The sequence below is a fragment of the Typopeltis vanoorti genome, chromosome 10 (genome assembly GCF_054136105.1).
Source record: "Typopeltis vanoorti isolate ZY-2024b chromosome 10, IOZ_Tvanoo_1.0, whole genome shotgun sequence".
Lineage (NCBI taxonomy): Eukaryota > Metazoa > Arthropoda > Arachnida > Uropygi > Thelyphonidae > Typopeltis > Typopeltis vanoorti.
The window spans coordinates 61,752,501-61,768,180 of NC_143558.1; the positions used below are offsets into that span (position 1 = coordinate 61,752,501).

At 33.8% G+C, this 15,680-nt stretch overlaps 1 protein-coding gene across 2 annotated transcripts in view; it reads left to right on the forward strand.

Moving 5' to 3' along the window:
• The window catches only part of LOC150102455 (acyl-CoA:lysophosphatidylglycerol acyltransferase 1-like), a 150,051-nt gene that overhangs the window by 35,993 nt on the left and 98,378 nt on the right, over positions 1-15,680 (forward strand). For both annotated transcript variants that reach the window (XM_090399412.1, XM_090399413.1), the window contains exon 3: positions 11,939-12,162. In XM_090399412.1, coding sequence (XP_090255538.1) covers positions 11,940-12,162 — 223 coding nt within the window. In that variant the 5' untranslated portion in view covers position 11,939. The remainder of the gene's footprint in view (positions 1-11,938; positions 12,163-15,680) is intronic.

Consider the following 15,680-nt stretch of genomic DNA (forward strand, 5'->3'; position numbering starts at 1 on the left):
GTCAATTCATACAGGAGGTTCTTCAAGAACATTTCAGGGAAGCCAGAATGATCAGCTATGTTTTGTTGCCAATAAAAGTTTCACATATACTTCACACATGAAAAAAAAAAAAGCTTAAACAAGTTCATGTTGGGAGATAGTAACTCGCTTGCAGTGGTAAACAACATGCCCTCCCGCAGAGGCAATAAAAACAAGTACTTTTATTATGCCAGTGAATAAGGTATGAGGAGTCTGTGTAATATATTTCTCAACAAATAGTGCAATTAGAGACAACTGGGATAAAAACACACTAATTAATGAATGGATGCCTGGATGCCTCATTAAGCTGATCTGATCCCATGTGACCTCTGGCTCTTGAGATTTCTTAGAGACTTGGTTTATCATTCTAATCTTGCAAACGCTGAAAGACAGCATAAAGTTCATATGCCGAGACCTTGTAAAGAAGCAAAATTACTTCTTTATTTTTACACGTCAATGTTCATTTCGGCATCACAATTATCCTTTGAGTTGTATTTGCAGTTTTTGCTGAATTTTTGAACTTCAAATTACTATCCATAACGCCAATATCTCTAGCCTCATCAGTTTTTCAGAGCATAATCCCACCAATAAAATATACTGTTGAATATCTATGCCAAACAGCATAAAGTTCATATGCCGAGACCTTGTAAAGAAGCAAAATTACTTCTTTATTTTTACATGCCAGTATTCATTTCAGCATCACAATTATCCTTTGAGTTGTATTTGCAGTTTTTGCTGAATTTTTGAACTTCAAATTGCTATCCATAACTCCAAGATCTCTAGTCTCATCAGTTTCTCAGAGCATAATCCCACCAATAAAATATACTGTTGGATATCTCATCATGCCAAAATGCATAATTTTGCACTTACTGACATTGAATGATAGCCATTATCATTTGTCTCTGTTCCAGCTTATTCAAATCATTTGTAAGTGCTGGATATCAGTATCAACCCTGATTATCCTATCTGTCTTTGCATCATAAGCAAGCAGCTGAACATCTGTCAGATCATCATCATCATCATCAAATTCCTGCCATGTACCCTCAAGGGGTGTACAAGGTATGATAGTACTACATGTAAAATTTACATCATTACTAACTTCCTATCTACAATTTTCTTCCAAATCAGTCTGTTACTTGTCAAGACTCCAACATTACCAGATCTTATATTTCTATCGTCTAAGGCAGAGCTTCCCAAACTGTGAGCCGCGGCCCCCTTGGGGGCTGGAGATTTTGTTGAGGGGGGGGCCGTGAAATAATGAAAACAAATTTAAAATGTTTTAAGACTAAGTAGATTTTTTTATTTTAAAACAAACATATTTAACTTTTATTATTTATTATTTCTTTTTTTCTATTTTTTATATTTTAATGGAAAAATTCACACATTGGTGTTGGTTTACAAACTTTGCTTCCAGCGTATTTCAGCACTTAATGAATATTAGTAAATATTGCTTATTCATATGTTTAATTTCAAAACAGTGGTTAATTGTATTTACTTCGAATGCTCTCCAGGGAAGCTCCAAATCTTCCTGTCCCTTTCATCACGCGTTTGTAATCAGGGACTGTTGATATTGACTTTATATACATATCAAAACTCGTTTTATATTATCACTGTCATCCGAGCTAGTTTTCTGTTGCCAATAAAAGTTTCGCATATACTTCACACATGAAAAAAAAAAAAAAGCTTAAACAAGTTCATGTTGGGAGATAGTAACTTGCTTGCAGTGGTAAACAACACGCCCTCCTGCAGAGGCAATAAAAACAAGTACTTTTATTATGCCAGTGAATAAGGTATGAGAAGTCTGTGTAATATATTTCTCAACAAATAGTGCAATTAGAGACAACTGACACACTAATTAATGAATCACATGTCCCCTCATACAGAAACTATTCTGTATATATAGACTGAAACAAAACCATATGTTGCATGGGCAAACACAGTATCTAACTAAAAACTATTGCTATTAATTAGATGTGTGCGAGTTCGATTTCCCAAGGCAGCAATAAAATTCAACCGAACGTGTTAAAATTCGTAAAACTGCTAACTAAGTAATATATATATATATATATATATATATATATATATATATACATACACACACACACACAGGGTGTTCGGGATAAATTTGACAGTTTCGTAAGGAAAAAGAAAATCTTCTTTGTATCTATTAAATTTAATGAATTGACAAAAAAACATTACAGGCAGAGTTAATTACATTACTATCAACAAGATTTACTCAAAATAACCACCATTAGCATCGATCACAGCTTCAATTCTGCTTCGGAACCTCGAACAAGCTGATGCTACAGTCTCCCTGGGAAGGGCCGCAAAAACTGTTTTAATTTTATCCATTAACTGGGCTTTTGTATTACTGGAAGTGCGATTGGTGTCTTTTTCAACTGCGCCCCATACAAAATAATCCATGGGGTTAAGGTCTGGGGAGTTTGGAGGCTAAACATTTGGACTGGTGAAGTCGTAGAAATTTTCAGACAACCATTTTTGACTTTTCCCAGAGGTGTGGCAAGGGGCCGAATCCTGCTGCCATACATACGGCCTACCATTGGCTACCCTTGTTATCCAGGGCTTGACTACAGTTAGCAACTCCACGAACAAAGCCCGAATTCCAATGCCAGGGTTCTTCAACACCTGTTCCTGCAGATTTGCGAGGAATTCTGCTGTACGAACGCAATCAGATCGTCTGCTAGGGATCTTTCTTCTTGCTACATCCTCGTAGTCACCATTGCAAGTCTCTAGTTCATGCCTGATTGTTTTTACTGTATTCAGGGAGCATTGGGCAGCAGTCGTAATATCCTTATTTTGATGGCGGGCACGAATCATCATGATACAAGTTATTCTCTTCCATGATTCAGGTAGGTTTCAGCTATCCATCCTTTCTGACATCTTGTATATGAATGAAGAAGGGTCCAAACTTTTAAATGAAGAGAAGTGTGTGTTAATACATGTAACTTACGGAAAAATATAATTAATTATAAATATGTCAAATTTATCCCGAACACCCTGTATATATAATGAATGTTATGGCAGTTTCACATATGGAATTCGATTGAAGAGAGTTAGCATTTCAACTCAATTGTCAGCTATGCATTTATCTTTCGGTTGCGTGATCTTTTGTTAATACCGCACCAATCATATGCACGTTTTAATAACCTGCCTTTGCCGTCTGTTTCGAGTTAGGCTTAATTACCGTAAAGGGAGAAAAGTCGCAAAAGAGAAAAATGTTCCTGGTCCGGGGATTCCCTTATTCAGGTAATATTCACTAATTTCATGTTCTTAGTCTGTGGTGTGCCAGTATCGGTAAGTGGTGATATTATTTGATCTATTCTATATTAAAAAATTTAACCCTGAGATGGATAAGTGGCTGATAAAAAAAAATATAAAAAAATTCCCGTGAACAATCAGAAGAAGCAGAAACAGACAAAAAAAAAAAAAAAAAAGGACAGTATTTCATATTTTATCAGAACAGTCCATGTCATCTTCAGAACCAAACAGTAAGAGGCAAAAAATATAATATATGCATTCGATTTTTTGCGATATTCGCTGTGTATGTTTTGTATTGAATATAAATACAATAAATATTATAATAATATATCTCTCTATTATGATTTTTTTTCGAGGGGGGCTGTGAAATATTTTAATTTTTGCAAAGGGGGCCCTGACACATCTAGAAGTTTGGGAAGCACTGGTCTAAGGCACTTTGTACCGTATCAATCCACCTATATCTTGGTCTTCCTCTGGGCCATTTTCCTGCCAACTTAGCAGAGAACACTTGTTTTGCTAATTGTTCCTCACCCATTCAGTTTACGTAACCATACCACCTGAGATTAGCTCTGCTAATGCATTCCTGGATACTGACAATGTCAAGTTCTTTCCTAATATCCTCATTTTTAATATGATATTGCCATTGATGCCATCTGTTCACACCTCTAATCTTTCTTAGGACTCTCATATCTGTGGTCTCTAGTCTTTGGTCAAGTGTTTTACTTCTGACCCAGCTCTCAGATCCATAAGTTAAAACTGGTTTGAACACTGTCTTGTATACAGCTAATTTAGTGTTCCGACTAATTTCTCTCTTATTCCATATGAATTTATTCAATTGACTTCCTACCATACCAGCTTTGTTGATTCTGTTGTCTATTTCCATATTTAATTTGCCATATTCACTAAAAATTGTACCTAAGTAGCTGAAATGTTTTACTTCTTCCACAGGTTCCCAGTTCACAACACAGTTGATATTTTCAACAATTCTACCTATTTTCATTGTCTTTGTCTTTTTAATGCTGACCTTCATACCATATCTATTACAACAGTTATTCAATTTAGTAAGGGAATCTTGCAAACTTGTAGCGGATTTATTTAGAAGTATAACATCGTCTGCATAAAGCAAAAAGCTGACATTAACATCTCCAATTCTGATATCATGTTTAATACCACTTTCCTTCATAATGTGATCAATATAGATAATGAATAACAGAGGGGATAATGTACATCCTTGTCTCACGCCAGATTTAACATTAAACCATCTTCCTGTACTTCCTTCAATTCTAACTGCTGACTTAACAACTCAAATAAAGAGTTGTATTGCTTAATATAATGCCCCATTCACACCATGTAACTGTAGCGTATTGAATAGCTTCTCTCTTGGCACCTTGTCATATGCCTTTTCCAAATCGACAAAACTTAAATACAGATTTTTGTTATATTCTCATGCTTTCTCAACCATTTTTCGTAAAGTGAAGATCTGATCCTGACATCCTCTATTTGGCCTGAATCCAGCTTGTTCTTCACCAAGCTTATCTTCCACAATTCTTCTCAACCGTTTCTCAGGTATACTTGCATAGATCTTGCCAGGAACACTCAGTTGGGAAATACCTCTGTAATTCTCACATTCAGTTTTATTTCCCTTTTTATATATGGGTACTATGAGAGCTCTACTCCAATCATCAGGAATTCGTCTCTCTGTCCAGGCTTTCTGAACTATGCATTGCAGCTACTGTAAGACCCTTATACCACCATACTTCAGCATTTCTGGTCGAACATCATCTACTCCTGCTGCCTTTCCACATTTCAAGCCTTTGATGGCTTTTCTACTTCAAGTATGGATATGTATTCCTGACTGCATGCCTGGTCAGTGTTTTTTTATCACTGTGCTGTCATCACTGCTTGTTTCATTTAGCAATTTTTCATAGTAATTACTCCATACTTCAAGGATATCTTTTTCTCCCATTTTTCATGTCACCTTTAACATTTCTAACTCCTTTTACAGCACTCTTTCCTCCATTTCCAAGCTTCTTCAACAACCTCCACAATATCTTATCACCTTTTGTATTTATTTTCTATGTTCTTGCCAAAGTCCTTCCATGATTTTTTGTTTAGCTAATTTTACACAGTGTTTTGCTTTCTTACATTTGTTTCTGTATTCTCTAAGAGCGAAAGCTGACTTATTTGCCAGGAACTTTTGATATGCTTTCTTCTTTTCCTTCACTGCCTCTTTAACTTCCTGTGTCCACCATGGAGTTCTGATTTTTCTATTCTTGCAGATTACCTCACCACATGCCTCTCTTGCTGAATCAATCAGGATTTTCTTCAAGGCTTGCCACTGAATCTCGAAGGTTTGGTTCTTGTTCTCAAACTCTTTCATTTTTTCTTCAATAATCTTTTTTGTATTTTAGTCTACAGTTCACATCTGAAAGCTGCTCAACTTTTATTCGCTTTAAAACTTTCTTACATGGTATTCTTTTCAATGTGAAATTCAATTTTATTCTGCTCAAGACTGAGTAATGATCACTTCCAATTTCAAATCCTCTGTACACTCTGGTGTCCTGCACCAGGGAGAAACCATCACTATCAGCAATAACATAGTCAATGAGACTTTCTTATTCCTTGCCTCTTCTCTCCATGTGAATTTGTATATGTTGGAACATGGTGTTAGTAATAACCAGTCCATGTCCTGAGCAGAAATCTAACAGGTATTTGCCGTTATTATTAGCGTTGCTCTTTTCTCTAAATTTTCTCAAAATAGTTTTGTATGTTTGACAATCATTTCCTACTCTGCTATTTAGATCCCCAACAAGGACCAACTTTTTCTTTTTTATTGTGTCAGTTGTTTTTTCTAAAGCATCAAAAAATTCCTCCACTTCTACCTTAGTAGAACCTTCTGTGGGACCATAGGCATAAATAAGTCTCATTGTCCAATTCCCCATTCTGATATTAGCCCACATCACTCTACTTGAGACTGCCTGCCATTCAAGAAGGTTAGCCTCATATTTTGTGTTGAATACTATGGCTACTCCTTCTTTTCCTTGATTGTCATTTCCTGAATATAACATTTTGTATTTATTGCTCAGAAAGAGCTCACCAGTTTTTGTCTTTTTTGTTTCAGTCACCCCTATTATGTCAATCTGGTACTTATCTAATTCCTCAGCTAGCTCCATTTCTTTGCCATTCAGGCTTCTTATGTTGAGTTGATAGTACCGATCTTTAACTCTGGTGATGTTGAGTTGAGGTGTGTTTTCAGATTTGTTCCAGTAGCTGACTTTTCGCTGTTCGCCCTAGTTCCCTGGCGAAAACAACGGGGGGCCTTGTTTAACCAGGCGACGTCCCAGCCAGCATGAAATTTTGTCATGTTGTACCGTCACTTTGTATTTTTAGTTTAACCAATAGGAATACAATTTGGTCGGCTAAATCCCAAATTGCCAGCCCATCCTCATTTGTTCAATATCCAGGTAGATACCCAACAGGGTGCACCATGAGAAGGTGAGGATTGGACATTAGGTCAGAAGCCCTGGTCGGTTCTCCGCATTCCTTTAAAGGCTATGTGGAGGTCTCCTCTCAGTTATACAGCTTTAACCCTTAAGCACCCCCATCTGTCAGATTCTTCCCAATATTATTAATGCATTGAACAACAGTGGTCCAAGAGCTGATCACTGGGTATACATTACTGGTCACTTTAAACTGGCAGGTTCACACCCACCATATACCACCTTCTTGATACCTGTCCATCAACCATCTACTTACCCAAATGAAGAGGTTATGCAGTAGTCTTTCATGTGGTATTCTTTCAAAGGCCTTAACAAAGTCCAGCAGTTCTATTCTCTTTAACCAACTCATCCATACGTTCTTATAAAATATGAGGAAATTTGCTGAAACAAGACCTCTCTCTCTAGTAAACCCATACTGTTCTTTGTAGAGTATAGCTTGTCTGTCAACCCATTTTTTTATGCGAGTTCTTACCAACATCTTTAAAATCTTTGCCACCTAGTCCGCACAGCCAATTTCTTTTTTGTATACTGGTTTAGTTTTCCCCACAACAACTTTTCTTCCTATGTGCTTTATATATTTCATAACTCCTCTTATAACCCCAAAGATACTGATGAGTCTGTAGTTTTTTCGCAATCGTTATACAATGGAGGTATTTCATGCATTCTTTCCTCCTGTGGTATCTTTCCTGAGCCGAAACTCGAGTTATACGAACATTCTCTTGCTCACTTGTCTCTTCATCCAATGTAGTATTAGCACTATGCACCATGTTACTTACACCTGGTTGATATATGTTTTAGCCAGTGGTGTAGCTAGTGCTTTTGCTGCCTGCGGTGGTCCCTGAGTTTGCCGCCCCTCTCAATACACACCAAAAATACTACAAAGAGTCAAAATGACATTAGGGAAATAAATTAAAACACTGTTTATTTTTGAAGTAAAACTTTAATTTCCACATTCTAAAATGTTATTTTTCTTGCTCTTCTGTTAGCAAAATCGTCGATGACATTGGCAAAGTCTATTTCATAGTAATGTAGGTAATTCTTAATCAATTTTATTTAGGAAAACTCCTCTCACAACTACAACACTTACAGCAATTGTGATGAAAATTCGCAGTAGTATTACAATATTTGGAAATGAGTTCACCAAACTGTATTTTAGAATTAACTGCAAAAATTCAAAAGGTTCAAAGTGCTGCCTGGGGCAGACCGCCCTCTCTGCTCCTCCCTAGCTACGCCTCTGATTTTAGCAAAGTGGATACTCATTAATTTAACAATCGTATTAGTTTCTGACACAAGGTATGATTGTTTGCATTCATTAAAGGTGTTCCTCCATACTCATTGTTTCTTTTACTTGGAGCATAATGATAAAATTCATTTGGATTGCTTTTAGCTTGCACAGCGAATTTTGTTTTATATGCCCATTTAGCTTTCCCTACCCATAACTTTTTCTGGCTTGTGCTTTATGTATTTCAGACCTCCTCTCACTGTTATTCTCCTTCCACATCATCTTCTTATGGAGTTCTTGCTTAATAAGGTTGCACATCCATTTTAACGTTTATGTTCTTTTTGTCTAATATGAATAGTGCGTCCTGTTTCTCCTATATATGGTATGTTGCAAGTACAATAAATCCGGTATACTCCAGGGTGAGCTAGTGGAGGGAGTGGGTCTTTGGATGAGTTGAGTAAGTTTTTTAATTTTGCAGGAGGTTTAAAGGTGGCTTTGAGGTTGTACTTTTGTAGTACTCTGTTTATTTTGTCTGATATTCCTTTAATGTAGGGAATGGTTATAGTTTTACTGTAGTCTGGTTTGTCTTTGTTTGTGGTTTTGTAGAGAATTTTGTTTATAGTATTTTGGCTGTATCCGTTTTTTTGTAGGTTATTACTGATAATTTTAAACTCGGCTTTCAGTGCCTGTTCACTGGAACAAATCATCTGAGCTCTGTTTTTTAGCGTGTTGATGACACCTAGTTTTTGTGTTGGGTGGTGGTGGTGGTGGTGGTAGGATTTTTGTTTGTCACCTCTATTATGTCGATCTGGTACTTATCTAATTCCTTGGCTAGCTCCATTTCTTTGCCATTCAGGCTTCTTATGTTGATAGTACCGATCTTTAACTCTGGTGATGTTGAGTTGAGGTGTGCTTTCAGATTTGTTCCAGTAGCTGACTTTTCGCTGTTCAATCTGGTTCACTGGCGAAAACAAAAGGGAATCTTGTTTAACCGTGCGATGCCCCAGCCAGCACGAAATTTTGTCGTCTCTACCATCATTTTGTGTATTGGTTTAAGCCAATAAGAATACAATTTGGTCGGCTAAATCTCAAATTGTCAGCCATCCTCGTTCGTTCAGTATCCAGGTAGTTACCCAACAGGGTGCACCATGAGAAGGTGAGGATTGGACATTAGGTCAAAAGCCCTGGTCGGTTCTCTGCATTTCTTTAAAGGCTATGTGGAGGTCTCCTCTCAGTTATACAACTTTGACCCTTAAGCATCCCCACCAAAAAAAAAAAAAAAAACATCCAAGAAATAGTAAAACCAGTTAATCACAACCCACCCACCCTCCTTCGTAACAGAGATTACTCTAAATCTATTACCATTCCTTATCCGTGGTACATCTAAAACATTAACAAAAATCTTAAAAAAATATGACCTCACAACTAGTTACAAACCACATAAGAAATTGGCATCACTTATCTCCTCCACCAAAGACCAGTCACTTCCCCAAGACCTACTTGGAGTATACTTCAGTTGCCTTTCTTCATCCTGATTTGCTATTTGCTTAGTGTTAGTGCCTGCATGCACATATCATTGTTTTGTGATCCCTGAAGATAGCAATGTAACATTGCTGAAATATAGGAAGGTATTGATTAAAGTTTTTAATTAATATTCTAGTAGACATCAATTCCTGAAAAATTAAATGCTATGTATAACAAACGTATAAGTTTATCTACAAGACTTTCACCTATGAAAGATTATAAATCTGTAATACTGTGGTGGCCTAAGGGATTTTGAAATCAATTTTTTATTTTATTAATTAATTAATTTTTTAATAATCTGGAAACCCTATTCTAGAGACCAATTACTGAACTTTTTCAAGTCACTTCAGGCCTTGAGTAGTGGTATGGCACTTCCCTTCTGGACACTGGAGTTCATCTCCCAGCTAAAGACAATCACAAATCTCCATGCTAAATGACAAGATTTAAATCCACAACCTGTGTCAGAAGTTATGCTAACTGATTGAGCAATCAAGTAGCTTTGGTTTTAAATATGATTGCATCATTTGTTCAAATGTTTCACCAACATTATGTAATTACAATCCTAGCCTCTTCCCCTCCATTTGCTTATTTCTTCATCTTCATTCCTATGTTGTTTTTAGTATATTTTCCATTCATCTATGCTTTGTGTGAGCTCATCTGTCTAAAGTATTTTAATGTTATTTTCAAGTTTGTTTACTGTTCTGTTTTCTAATGTGCCGCCTGTCATTTTTGAACTTGACCACAAACAGTTGGTTGTGATCTCTCATCATATACTACCCCCAACAATCCTAGAAAGGAATCAGTTATGTTTTAATGTTATTCAGCTGTATCCAGTGTTTAATGAATTCTTTAAGCAGAAGTTTAATCTTTTACAAGTGCAATAGGATCCATTAATTCCTTTTATGAAAACATTTAAAGGTTAATATCTTTGTTGCTTTTAATACTATTTGTCATTTTTTTTATTTAATTTAAATGCTGTAATCTCTCAGTTATCTGACTGTTGAGAAATTAATTTTTGCTGGTTGGTTAACAATGTATAATTACATAGTGCTGTTCCAAGAGTCATATAGTAAGAGGTTTACCCATTCAAGGATTGGTTAATTGAAGGTTTGGTTATTTTGGAGGTCAGATAATTTGGAGAAATCGCTATTCTAATTTTCATTATACTAGTTCATTCTGCAACGATTGTTACACGTTTTGATACTGATAAGCCCATGTAATAATATAATCTACTTCTAATGAAAATTTATATGTTAAAATCATCTTATTCTGCCACTGGTACGTGATTTGCATGACAGGTTAATCTTGCTCTCTTGCATTATTCCTGTTTATTAACCACCCAACCGGCAAAGACATATATATATGTTCAAATAACCATGGATGTGAAGTGCATATTAAAACTGTGATACCATTGATATTACATTGAAATATATGATGGATACAAAATATAGAGGGATGATGTATTTTATCCATATTGACTGCGACATAGTTAACATTTTCTTGTAAGAAATGAATGGCATTCACTAGTTACAGACTGGACAAATCATTGTCTCTTTTTCTATTTTGCATTTGTGTTGTTTTGTCGATTATCCCTCTTTTTGATTATATTGACAAATTGTTAGCTGTTTATTTAATGAATTTGATTATTCTTCAAAATAAATAATTTCATTTAATAACTTTTAGATTTTTTTTCTTATTTCCTGTATGGAATATGAGACAAGAAGAAAGAATAGTCAGAAAATAACCCATCATGTTATAAAAACTACCTATTATATAAACTATGGTTGCTAAGAAAATTCTGAAGTGATTTCTGAATTCATTATTAAAAAACAACTGCATCTGATACTCTCTATTCAAGAAAGAAATTGAAATTCACTATTATCATATGATAAGGTTTCATGTTTATGTATTAAAAAATAGTACAATTTAAACCAAAACTGAGTCATAATGTTTAATGATGATACTAAATCTCAGATTTTGTCAGACTATCATTTTCAAGAAATATAAGATGCTACAGTCAAGTAAGTCATTTTACAGATATTACTTTGTTAAAAGAGGTTTAAACAATTTTAAGGTTAAATGTATTTATAATGTACATTATTTTTCTCTTGAATCTATTTTTCACTGTATATGTTCATTGGAAAAACAGTTATAAATGCAATTCCAATTATATGGAATTGCATTTATTCAGAATAGCTATCTAGACAGTATTCACTATTCAGTTATTAAAATACTGAAACTTTAGTAAACTTACATTTTTAAATTCATATTTTTAGATTAACTTAGGAGTTTATATTAATTAACTTTGAAGAAAATATTAATATTATATTAGCATTAAAATATTAATTAAAAACTGCATTTGCAGATGTCTTTATATGACTTTATTTTGTTACAGTATGGATGTACTGAAGTTGTGGCATCATATCAAAGGTATCCTGCGGATTTTATTAGTCATAATTCACAATCTCTATTGTATACCCACATATTTGGTATGGACTTGGGTGTTTCTCCTTCCCTTTCGTTTACTTCAGCATTCATTCTATTGGGATATAGAAGGTATATTATTCAAGTGGCTACTGTACATTGTTGCATCCTGGAGCTGGGGTGCAGGATATTGTAGTAGGTGACATTTTTGAAAATAACTACTATTTTCAGTTCTAAAGATATTGAAATATTAATAATGTTATCAGCTAAATTCTTTGCATAAATTTATTTTTCATATTTTTAATATTAGAAATTATAGAAATTGAAAATAAGATGGTAACATCTAATAAAATTACAGAATTGACATTTATTATACCATTCCAACTGTGATAACAATTCTGTTGATGGTGTAGTTGATGGATAGTTCTTTCACAGAAAGAAGAGTGCAAGACCAAATTAACTAATCAGTCTGTAATTTGCTTCTCAGAAGTCGTGATTAAAATACTACACAAGTTAAGGTAGAATTCAGAAATAGGTGGATAGGAATATTGTACTGTGTAGGGGTAACATGGCTATGTGAAGGAAGGGGTCCTTCCATGCTAATATGGATAAGAAGGATGCGAGCAGTGGAGTAGAATCTAGAAGAATAGTGACCCAGTGAAGTAATTCAGAGCTCTGTATTGGGTTTGCTGCTGTTTAATTTGTATATAATGATATAGGACATGGTTCTTTTTTTTTTTTTTTTTTTTGGCTGGGTGATGTATCCAGTTGTTTACTGGTGATGCAAAACTGAGGAGGGCAGTAATTATTAAAGATGATGCAGACATACTATTAGATGATTTAAATAGATTTGCAACATGAGTAAAGGATAATGGTTCCCATTTAATGGGGCTGAATGTAAGGTCATTTTGAGTCAAAAGATTACAGGCTGTGTACTACACTGACCAAACTGGACTGCAGTAGTTTGGGGTGGTGATAGTGGCTAGGGAATTAAAGTTTAGAGGGCATATTACTAAAGTGAACAAAATAGCACAAAGGATTACTTGAATGTTGAAGAATACATTGAAAGTAGAAAGGATATTATCCCTCTTTATAAGGCTTTAATATGATCAATCTTGACTACACTCACAGGTTAGTTGCTTGGATTTCTTGGGAATGATGAGATGTAGAGAGGATCCAGAGGCAAGTGGTAAATGGTCTATGAAATGTTTCCTATGTAGATAGATCAGAGATGAATGTGTGTGGGTTTACAAAGCTTAGTTGTTAGGTGGACAAGAGTGGATAGAAACTTGAAGGATTTTATAAGTTATATGATTTTTTGTATGGGTGGTTAATATGAGTGTGAGGACTAAGTGTTTTTCTTAGAGAGTGATGAATGAGTGTAATAATGCATAGGTAGTGTGGGAATAATGGTTAGTTTGAGCATCCCACAATCAGTCATCAGACCCCATGGAAATACCTATATAATAATTGCATTGTTCCACTTTTTAACATATATTTCTATATCCTTTTAAAAAATTTCACCAATCCCATTGTCAGATGAACAAATGCAGGACTGCTGGCTTTATTTACTTGTAGCTAAATTTATGAACATTTGTGACTTGTAAGGAAATAATTCTTATTTTATATGATAGCATTTTATGTTTTAAAAAAAAGCAGATGATATGATGAATTGATAACAGAAGGCATACTAGCCACTAGAATGCATCCCAATATTTGCACTTTTATCTAAACTTTTTGATTAACCTGAGTACCAGCTGTGTTGACAGATTTGCTGGACTCCAATCAGGAATGCTCCAGATACACTATAAACACAATAAAGCATCAACTGAGTTGGTCTTATGTAAACCATTTTGTTTTGATTTTTAACTCTACATTTGTTGTCGTCGTCGTCTTCATGCATTAGATGTAGTATCTGTTGCGACCAAGACATCATCTTCTTTAATAGTATCTTTTTCTAGGTCTTCCTGTTTTTTCTAGGTCTTCCTGTTCTTTTATTCTTTGGTTTCCAACTATAGACTTGTTTTATTATTCTATCTTTACTTCTTCTTTCTACATGTTCAATCCATTTTATTCTTCGGGTTGCTACCCAATTGTTTATTGTTTTATATTTCAGACTGTTTTCTTATATCTGTATTTTTTATTTTATCTAATCTAGTTTTATTTACTATTTTTATTAATATATTCATTTCACTTGTGTTTAACATTTTTCTTGTTTTCCTAGTGTCTGGTCTCGTTTCTTCATTATATGTCATAATAGGCCTGATTACTGCTTTATAAATTCTGGTTTTTGTCTTTACTCTAAGATGTTTATTTTTCCATATTGTTTTGTTCAAGCATCCTGATATTCTTGCAGCTTTTGCAACTTGTTCTTTGACTTCTAGATGTGACCTTCTTTCTCAGTTCAGTTGTATACCTAAATAGTTGTAATTTGTTATTTGTTCAATAATAGTACCTTCCAATTCTAATTTGCATCTTTGTGGTTCTTGTGATATTGATACATTTTGTTTTAGTTTTTGATATCTTCATATTATACAATTTTGCTGCTTTATTTAAATGTATGTAGTAATATTTGTAGCTGAGTTTCATTTTCTGCAATTAATATTATATCATCTGCATAACATATGGTTCTTATTATTCTATTATTTTCACCCCTTTATTTTGTATTTCATTAACTTTTTGTATTATTTCATCCATTTTTATATTGAATATTGTTGGACTTAAAGAGTCTCCTTGTCTAATGCCATTACTAATTTGTATCTCTTTACTTTACTTATTTTTACTTGTGTTTTTATTATACAGCTATTATTATCATATTTCTTTAATTATTTGTATTATGTTTTCTGCTACTTTTCTTTTCTGCAATATTTCTATTACATCTTGAATTAATATTCTGTCAAATGCTTTTTCCAGGTCTATAAAGCATATAAATAGTTTATTCTATTGTTTTCTCTATCAACTGTCTGATTATGAATATTGCATCTGTACATGATCTATCTTCTCTGAAACCTTGTTGTTCATCTAATAGATTAATTTCCTTTGTTATTTTATCATTTAGGATTCTTGTTAGTTCTTTTAATGAGATATTTAATAACTTTATCCCTCTATAATTTTCTGTTTTTTTTTTTTATTTATCTCCTTTTTTAAATATTGGTATTGTTATACTTTTCTTCCATTCTACCGGTTTCTTTTTTGTATTTATTATTTGGTTGTATAATGTATTTAAAATCTGAATTATAATTTCTTTACCATTTTTTAATAATTCATTATTGCTATTATCTAGACCTGGTGATTTTCAATTTTTTAATTGCATTTTCAATTTCTCTTATTTCAATTTTCGTTTCTGTTGTGTTTATTTCTTCTTCTTGGTTTCTTTGTTTACCTAGTTCTACTTTTGTTTCAACTGTTTGGTTATAAAGGTTTTTAAAATAATTTTCTAATTCCTCTATTTCTACTTTTAATATTGGGATGTATTCTGCTTCTTCCTTCTTTTGTGTATTAATAAATCTCCATATTTGTTTCTGTATACCATAGAAATCATGTTCAAGTTCTTTTGTATATGATTCCCAAAATTGATTTTTGCTTTTTATTTTCTTTTTATTAACTTTATTTCTTAATTCTTTGTATTCATTCCAATTACCTGTTGTTTTCATTTGTAGATATTTTTGATATTTTTCTTTCTTTTCTTTTGTTAATATTTTTATTTCTTCATT